This window comes from Limulus polyphemus, unplaced genomic scaffold (assembly GCF_000517525.1).
Source record: "Limulus polyphemus unplaced genomic scaffold, Limulus_polyphemus-2.1.2 Scaffold5609, whole genome shotgun sequence".
NCBI lineage: Eukaryota > Metazoa > Arthropoda > Merostomata > Xiphosura > Limulidae > Limulus > Limulus polyphemus.
Window position 1 is genome coordinate 56,424 of NW_013671219.1, and position 9,939 is coordinate 66,362.

Below are 9,939 nucleotides of genomic sequence, written 5' to 3' on the forward strand. Positions count from 1 at the left end.
TATAGAACATACTATTGTAATATTTAATCTACCTGGAACATTATAGAACATACTATTGTAATATTTAATCTACCTGGTACATTATAGAACATACTATGTCGCAAGACTTCTATCTCCCCTCCAATAGAATTGACTGATTCCAATGTGTCTCTCATGCAAATCATCATGTGTCAACTCTCCACCAATAAGAGTGCAACATACTTTCATGATGCATGTGACTGCATTTATTCAGTTCTACCGAATTATCACTTCGAGTTTTGGCAGAGGATCGAAGCACCAGTTTTCAGTGGGGAGGAAGTGTGAGAAGGGGTAATTACCTTTCGGAAGTACATTTTCAGTGTAGGAAAATTATAATTTCCAATATGGTACATTACCTCCTCTCACATAAATAGCTGCAATTCCAACAGTGAGGGAAAGAAAGAAGCGTCCTTCAAAAGTATCTAAAGGACACCCCCTAAGATGAGACAGTCAGATTTTAAGATCTGATGAGGGAAACTGCACCACTTCTGAACCAACAACAGGTCTCCCCCATCTGTAGGCTGTGAAAATAGTGCTAAAAGTATAACACCTGAAGTGGGAACATGAACCTCAGAATTCATTATAGAAATTCATAAATCAAACAAAAGTCTTTGATGTAAAATATCTGAGTATGAGAAAAAAAATAAAGACTGGGAAATTAAGTTAAATTAAAAGATTTCTTCAATGTAAAGAAAAAAAATAATAATGAAGAAATCCCACTTCGGCAATTAAACAATTAAAATCACGATTCAAACGAAGAGCACCGAAAGAAAAAACATCTGAGCAAGAGTACTGCCAAATAAGAAGTGATAGTTCGGTAGAATTGAACAAAAGCCACGTGAGTCATGAAAGTATGTTGCACTCTTATTGGTGGAAGGTTGACGCATGATGATTTGCATGAGAAGTGCATTGAAATCAGTCAATTCCAATAGAAGGGAGATAGAAATATTGTGGCATGCGTAAAGAATTTTTTGCATATAGAGGGCAGCACTGAACAAGACTAACTGGTTATGTGAGTGGAGGTAATGTACCCTAACAAAATATTAATTTCAACATTAAATCAGTAAGTTGTGTTTCTTTTCAACAATATCAGAACTGAAGAAACTTGAGTTTCTAAAGAATTTGGTAAACTATAAATATCCATTCCCTTCAAAAATAAGATAAAACGTTACATGATTTACAATATATTTCGGAACAAGAAATGATAATTGTAACACCTACTTGTGCTCCAACAATGTAAAAGTCATTTACAGTATTTTCAAGAATATTTCCCCAGTATTTGTCAATTAATCTGAAAAAAAAACAAGAAACATACAAATATGTTTGGATCATTTAAAGATGAATCAACAGCTCATTTTGCAATACCCATTTACTTGAGAAAAAACATTCCAAAAAGATGTTGGAAATAATCTGAGTAGCTCATACAGTTTTCATTTCAATTAGTGACAAAACTTACTTATTAACTACCCCAACAGGCAGGTTTACATTCAGTGATTGTTAAATGTTTAAAGAAACAATTAACTTATGGGTACAGATGATTTCTTCATTGGTCTTCATAGTAGAAATTACATTTTTCTTTCTCTATATGTCAACCATGTATAAAATACACACATCTGTACCAATATATACTTTGAATAATCAGCTGATTCTTACTTGAGTGCTTCTTCTGCCTCCATTACAGAGTTGTCATCCTTCTGTACAACGTGAAACAAAACGTCTGTACTGGATAGAAAAAAGGATTTCATGTTAATGACATAAAAATTTATAATGATGAAGTACAGGTGTCAGGTTTTTATCTATGTATGTATGGGCTGGATTCTTTACAATAGGTTTCTGTGACTTGTTGGCAATACATTTCAACAGTAAACAAATAGCACACATTCCACTTGTTTTAGAATAATATATTAAAATAAGTCAAACATATTTACAAATTTTTGTCAAACTGTTGGTTATCACAGTTGTATTCAGAGCTTTAAATAATTGTATCTTTTTTTTCTTCAAAGTCCACACAGGCAGGTTCAATTCACAAGTAAATTATTTCTCCTTTACTCTGTTATTATTGTACGATCTGTCTTTATGGCTAAACTCACAATCACGCAATCTAGATCTATCTCTCCATAACTACCTCAAACTATATTTTGGATGCATATTTATAACCTGACAAAGGCCTAGAATGTTCCACACACTATGAGCTATTATGATGCAATAATACTCAATTAAAACAATGAGAAAACTTAGAAGGTTATAATAACATTGCACAGTAATAAAATAATCTCCAATTTATAACTAGTGAACTACACAACATATGATAAATGGTGATGTAAACAAACCTGAGATAAACTATCACTTTTAAAAACAACTAAGTTTATACTTAAACCATCTAAGTCATAAAACTCACATTAAACTTAAACAGACGTGTATATCTAACAATATAGTAGCTATCCCTTCAGATAACCATGACATATCTTTCAGGCAGTAAGTCTGAACATTAAACTTAAACAGACGTGTATATCTAACAATATAGTAGATATCCCCTCAGAAAACCATGACATATCTTTCAGGCAGTAAGTCTGATGCTACTGTGAGGTATAGTTTTCCCCCAGATAAAGACAAAATATGTTTGAAATAGGAAACCCAGTTTTCCTGAAAATCACCATTCAACAAGTATTGGAGTTTTCAAACAAGTCATAATGAGATTAATGCACAGATCTTTGTGGCTACATGTTTTAGTGACCTAGCAGTGAGAGCTACATGTTTGAGTGACCTAGCAGTGAGAGCTACATGTTTGAGTGACCTAGCAGTGAGAGCTACATGTTTGAGTGACCAAGCAGTGAGAGCTACATGTTTGAGTGACCCAGCAGTGATGGCTATATATTTGAGTGACCTAGCAGTGATGGCTACATATTTGAGTGACCTAGCAGTGATGGCTACATATTTGAGTGACCTAGCAGTGAGAGCTACATGTTTGAGTGACCTAGCAGTGATGGCTACATATTTGAGTGACCTAGCAGTGATGGCTACATATTTGAGTGACTTAGCAGTGATGGTTACATATTTGAGTGACCTAGCAGTGATGGCTACATATTTGAGTGACCTAGCAGTGATGGCTACATATTTGAGTGACCTAGCAGTGATGGCTACATATTTGAGTGACTTAGCAGTGAGAGCTACATCTTATGGAATATAGACCAGTGTTTTCCAACCCATAAGCTACTGCACTCTGGTAGATCTGAATACTTCACCATGCCCTAGTAACATTAGTTATTCTAACAATTTTTCTGGCTTTCTAAGTATGTAACTCACTAAAACATCATGACATGTGCACTTAGACCCACCTGTCATGAAAAGGTTAATTATCAGAAGCATATAAAAATGGTGAAATATTCGTAGAGCATTTCACACCATGACATATAATTATCCGTGTGCCAGCAATTGGGAAACACTATTGTAGACTATCTGTCACATACTACACCTCTTTTCTCAGTAGTGGAGTATAAAAATGTTGTAAACTATGTGTCAGGTATTACACCTACTTTCTCAGTAGTGGAGTATAAAAATGTTGTAAACTATGTGTCAAGTATTACACCTATTTTCTCAGTAATGGAGTATAAAAATGTTGTAAACTATGTGTCAAGTATTACCTCTTTTCTCAGTAGTGGAGTATAAAAATGTTGTAAACTATGTGTCAAGTATTACACCTACTTTCTCAGTAGTGGAGTATAAAAATGTTGTAAACTATGTGTCAAGTATTACACCTACTTTCTCAGTAGTGGAGTATAAAAATGTTGTAAACTATGTGTCAAGTATTACACCTACTTTCTCAGTAGTGGAGTATAAAAATGTTGTAAACTATGTGTCAAGTACTACACCTACTTTCTCAGTAGTGGAGTATAAAAATGTTGTAAACTATGTGTCAAGTACTACACCCAATTTCTCAGTTGTGAATATAAATATTTTGGTAGACATTTTACATGATAAGGTAGCAAGTAAAACTCTCAATATATTTCCAATAATTCTCTCTGTCTATATTAATTTTAATAGTTCTTTCCAGTTATTTATATAACAATGTATTTTAAACATTAAGACGAAGAAAACAATGTCAAAAGCAGTTAATTCATTAATAAGCTTCAAAACTTTGATACAGAATATGTTAAACAATTGTCCAATTCATTATTTACTTACTAATCTTGAGGGTTGTATCGGTTGTCATCACCAGTGTAAGCTCTGTAATCATCGATGATAACTATCTCAGATATTACACTCTCCAGTAGTCTGCAAAAACATCATTATATTGTTACGTCTCCATTCGTTAGTTAATTTTCCATAACTTCGTTCCAACGAAACTTTAGCGACACAAGTCCTTTCTTAAATAAAACTGGTTTATTCTTTCCGAATACAACTTTACGATACGCTTAGTTTCAACAGTCGCTCTATAACAAACGTCTCACGTGCTCGACTTCAACAATACTCAATTCAATTACACACTCTCTGACTGCAGTTCAATTACTCACTACCCTCTTGTTCCATCACGTTGTGAGCGTCTTATATATACAAGACTAACACATATCTAGTAAATGCTAGGGCATTCTTGAAGGAACAGGATATTTCTAGAAAGAGGTGGCGTGATACTAGTTACGTGACCTCGCTGACGCAACAATATCAAACACAGAAAAATTTGATTAAAATAACTATGAGTGTAAAATATCACAACAGATTATATCAAAGAAATTTGTGTTTTCAACAATATTAAAAATACACAATATAAGCACAACTACAATAAACACTATTGAAAAATTATGAAACTCTTTACACTGTCAAGACTTCAACAAGTGGTGATTTCATTAATAAACTGAAAGCTTTTTTTTCTCATTTGACCAAAATAAACTGTTGAAATTTCCAAACACAATTACTTTTGTCTGTAGGCATGCGTCTTGTGTATTTAGTTACCTATTATTCTAAATATATTTCAGTATAAATAGAACTTGCTCTGGCTGTACATCCACTCCTGGTGTAATTAACACCAATTACTCTACAAACATCTAACATACAAATAGAACTGGAGTTCCCTACATGCCTAAATCAGGTGTAATTAACACCAATTACTCTATAAACTTCTAGCGTACAAATAGAATTGGTATTCGCTACAGGCCTAAATCAGGTGTAATTAACACCAACTACTCTATAAACATCTAACATATAAATAGAACTGGTGTTCACTACAAGCCTACATCTGGTTTAGTTGCTCTTAAAACATCATAAACACGTTCAACAAACTAATGTATTAAGTATTTGTCAATAAAGAGCCTTCATCTTCATTGAAAATACAAGATAAAAAAACAATATAATAATTAATAAAGGTATCAGTGCATGTCAGGTCAACAACATTAAGCCTGTAGAAAAAGTCAAACAAATCACTCAGGTAAAAATAAATTATTCTTAGAAAAGCTTCCATTGCAAGTCCTTTTCCTTCTGGAAATTGGATTTATAATCTTGACCATCCAATCATCCATTTTTTCTAACAACAAAACTAATCAAAGATTTAGTAATCAAAATACTTTGTTATGAGATTATAGGATCCTGGCTGGGACATGAACCACAAAATGACAGCTTTACGAATGTACAAAGCTCTAATCCAGAGCTTGATCTCATCATAAAGATTCTTTTATCATTCCCTCATCTAATATGTGTATGCAAAAGGACTGACTGTCAGAATTGAACAGATAAGATCATATATAAAACACAACTTGTTCACCCAGAACTTTCAATAACACTACATTTAGTCAAAGATCTTCCAATTATTTACATTATGATAAATTAATGTACAGCACAAGCATTCATTAGAATTTTCAAATGTAATATGCAAATAATACAATGCAGAAGCAAGTATACAAATACTGTTTGAAACTAAAGGGGCAGCAGAATGGTTGTGACAAAGAAGGTAGAGATATATGTAAAAGTTCTCATGCTCAAACCCACTAAGTACACACATTGAAGCATTTTATAGCGACACTGCTACATTAACAAAATATTAAAAAGCTGGAAATTTCAGGTGGAGAAACAGAACACTACAGTAGGTAAAGTAAGCCAACAATAACCTTTTTGAATACAAAACATTTCACATTCACACTCGAAAATCATCTCTTCTGTTCATCACCAACCTGTACTTTGAGGTTAGAATACGAAACATTTAACATTCACACTCAACAATCATCTCTTCTGTTCATCACCAACCTGTACTTAGGTTAGAATATGAAACCTTTCACATTCACACTCGACAATCATCTCTTCTGTTCATCACCAACCAATGTGAAATGTTTCGTATTCTAACCTTCAAAGTACAGGTTGGTGATGAACAGAAGAGATGATTGTCGAGTGTGAATGTGAAATGTTTCGTATTCTAACCTTCAAAGTACATCACACTCGACAATCATCTCTTCTGTTCATCACCAACATGTACTTTGAAGGTAACTAATCAACAACCTGCACCTTCAGTGTTGCTATTCCCCCTCTTCAGATTCATCCTCTTCCCTTCTGTCAGGTCATAAACCTGTAACTCTAGTGTTGTTATTCAATATTTTGAGCCCTAAGTTCTTGTTTCAAACCAGTTATTCAATTATTTTTAGAGGTTACTACTCACCTTTTAAGCTTCATTCTCTTCTCTTCTGATAGATCATCCACCTTTATCTTGAGTGTTAAATGTATTTGTTGATCTTCTCTCAGTAGATAGATCTAAAGTCATATGATTGAATTTTAATTTGTAGATTTGAAACAAGACTTTTTATTCTTGACCTTATGGTAGGTTATAAGAAAGAATATTTCATGAAGAGCAATATCAGATTTATGTAAAAATCATATCATTGGATAAAAACAACTCTATCACAGAACAGAAACCAGCCCAAGTCTTTATGTTCTATCAGCTAGAACTGCTATCTAGAGGTCAGACTACTCACAGCAATAGATGAACACACTATTCCATCACAGAACAACTGACCCAAGTCTTTATGTTCCCCTTATAGTGCTGCCATCTATGGGTCAGACAATTCACGTCATCATATACTTATCCATAATTTCATAGATTCCTTTATCTTCTCTCTGCCTCCCAAACTTCCAGACATTTCTGAAATCTTCATATCCACCAAATTAGTAGATATGATCTGTCTGAAAATTTTTATTAACCCCCAATGAACACCCCAGTTTAGGAAAGTTTTCTTTCCTTTAAAAACTAAATCCCTGCCATGGTTTTTTGTTTTTCCTTAATTTTGTCAACAAAAAATAGAAGAAAAACTTACTAAGTTTAATTCCAAGTTAAACAAAGATGGACCATAAAGGTAAGTTCTTTCTTTCATATAACATATATAACTATATATTACAAACCTAAAACTTACATATTTATAAAGCTAAAGCTTGATCCACAGCTATATAGATATCAGCTTGTGTGTTTTCAATTAAAAATCACAATAATACTAATGAAATTACTTATCCACATATATCATTCATCTAGCTCTTAATTTTCTCATAAATGCCCTTAGTAACAATTCAGTTCATAAAAATGAAATCCTCACCAAAACTTGAGTACTGCTGTTTAAATTATCCTTGTCATATGCCATGACATCAAAATCAAAATGCCCCTTCATGTCACTTTTAGGGTAGAAGTTAAGGATGACCTCTCCCGATACATTATTCACATAGAAAGGTGTCTCAATGTGTTCAATGTTTTCATCTTTTTTCACCTTGAAGTCACCAATCAACTTGTAGTAGACAACAGCATTTTCTCCTTCATCTGGATCACTAGCCTGTTAAAACACAATTCTTTTTATACAAGTTTTCCTTTAACACTTACAGGCTAAACCTCTTTCAAAAATGATCATTTAAGAATGGAAATAAAAACGTTTACCCACTTCTGCAGCACCTTCAACCTTTCAACAATTAATTAAAAACAGTGGCCAATTACTAATTATTTTACTGATTACCACACAAAATGAAATGAACAATGATGCACACTTGTTAACTTTTAACTCTTAATAAACCAATGAACTTACATTATGGTGAAAAAAGGTTCATATGGAAAAAAATCCTTTTGTGGTAGCATTATTTTTCCTACCCATCTGTTCAAGGGCTTAGCCAAACTAAATAATTTAATAATTGTGAAGTTATACATACTGTTTAGTACAATTCTGAATATATTACTGCATCTTCATGAAATCTGACAAGACTTTAGTAAACACTACAATTAATAAAGTATTTTAACTAAAGATCTTTATGAACTTCCACAACTTTTATTGAGTCAGTCTGAATGAAAATACTCATGTTACACTGTCACTTAAGGTTTATTAGAAATATTTTAAAGCCACAGAAGATATTCATGTCAAACTGACACTTAAAGTGTGCTAGAAAGCTCGTGTGAATCTTGCAGTGGGAATTTAAATTTAGTCAGGTATTTTCCAAGCCAATATGTTATTGTTGTGAATATAGGGTTTATTTTAATCAGATGAAGCATTTACCAAAATTCTGGAATAAACTCAGATATTAATAATTATCCTAATAACAGCTTAACCAAACTTTCCTTGATTTTATCGCTTTTTAGAAGGTTGAGCTGTTCAAGTGTTTTCACTTCTTATAAAGAAATATTATGTTTAGTACACCTGAACTATAGTGACAAATGTTTGAAACATTAACTCGGAAAATATTTGAAACTGGTGATTGTACAGGGACTGTTTTGCTTGCTGTAAACAAAACAAGAAGCTTAAATAGCATTGGTAATCAACATATACCTTTCATACTGCAAGTATTATGTCATTCATTTGATAGCAACAGACAATAGTGAGATCATGTATACTCCACAAAGAGTTCTTTTATCTACTATATCAACCTTTTAAAGCTTGTTTTTACAGCGGTTTTAATTAACTTTTTTGTAAAGGATAAACCAAATAAATGACATACCAGCACTCGTACCACACGTTTCTGGTACTTGTCAGTTACTTTAACTCCACCTGTAAATCTTTGTTCCGTAAACGTCGGAGGATTGTCATTGATGTCAATAACATCAACTGTGATATTAATAGTTGTTAGATCATCTCTATTAAACTCAGCAACTGCTTCAGGCTCTTGTGAACAAGTTTCTTGTGCTTTCACTACTACATTATGAAAAGCTATTTTTTCTCTGTCCAGTTTCTTTTCCAGTGTTAACTCTCTTGTAATTTTATCCAGCATAAAATACTCCATGTCACCACCTGCTCAATAAATTTGAAGTCTTAAAATAAGTCTTAAGATGAGTACATGTTCTCAAAATGTTTAGTATGTATAAAAAGTATGTAAAACTAGCAGAGACCCACAAAACAATTGCTGTCAAAATGGTATCTTTATTGCAAAAGTATTTCTTTAAATACAAGATTTGTAGAATAACACAAACGAAATGTAATTGTAGACATCAAAAATATGTAAGTCCACCTGTATTTAGGTCGAATTTTATTAAACCTTAACTGATGTTAGACCTAAGTTCAATAAAGAGATAAATGAACACTGTACTGCATCTGTTTAAACTGTTCAGAATGGCTTTCTTCACCAATTAGTCAAGGAACCTACCAGAAATAATGCTATTTTAGAGTTATTGTTAACTTTAAATATAGAAATGATCAAGAAGGCAGAAATTGGGGAACTTCTGGGAGCAAATGATCATTGCTCTATTACATTCAATGTTTTGCTGCATATGAAGATAAGGAATAATAATATTTTTGTTACATATTAAAAAAAATTTTTTTGGATGGGATGCGACAAGATTTATCTGTTGTGAATTGGGCAGCTGAGTTATTTGGAGTTATTATCAGGCATGGAAAATTTTTAAATATTCAAGGTAAACATATTCCTCATAGAAAGAAATGGGTAGCTGCAAGTCAAAAACCAGGTTGGCTCACAAAGAGTTTA

General features: G+C 32.7%; 1 protein-coding gene across 1 annotated transcript in view; it reads right to left on the reverse strand.

Moving 5' to 3' along the window:
* The window catches only part of LOC111089227 (cadherin-23-like), a 19,378-nt gene extending 10,099 nt beyond the window's left edge, over positions 1-9,279 (reverse strand). Inside the window, exons 1-6 of the mRNA XM_022401312.1 lie at positions 8,959-9,279; positions 7,581-7,811; positions 6,656-6,747; positions 4,201-4,290; positions 1,672-1,740; positions 1,240-1,309 (exon numbers count right to left, since the gene is read on the reverse strand). Of these exons, the coding sequence (XP_022257020.1) occupies positions 1,240-1,309; positions 1,672-1,740; positions 4,201-4,290; positions 6,656-6,747; positions 7,581-7,811; positions 8,959-9,240 (834 nt within the window). The 5' untranslated portion in view covers positions 9,241-9,279. The remainder of the gene's footprint in view (positions 1-1,239; positions 1,310-1,671; positions 1,741-4,200; positions 4,291-6,655; positions 6,748-7,580; positions 7,812-8,958) is intronic.
* Positions 9,280-9,939: the final 660 nt, after the last annotated feature.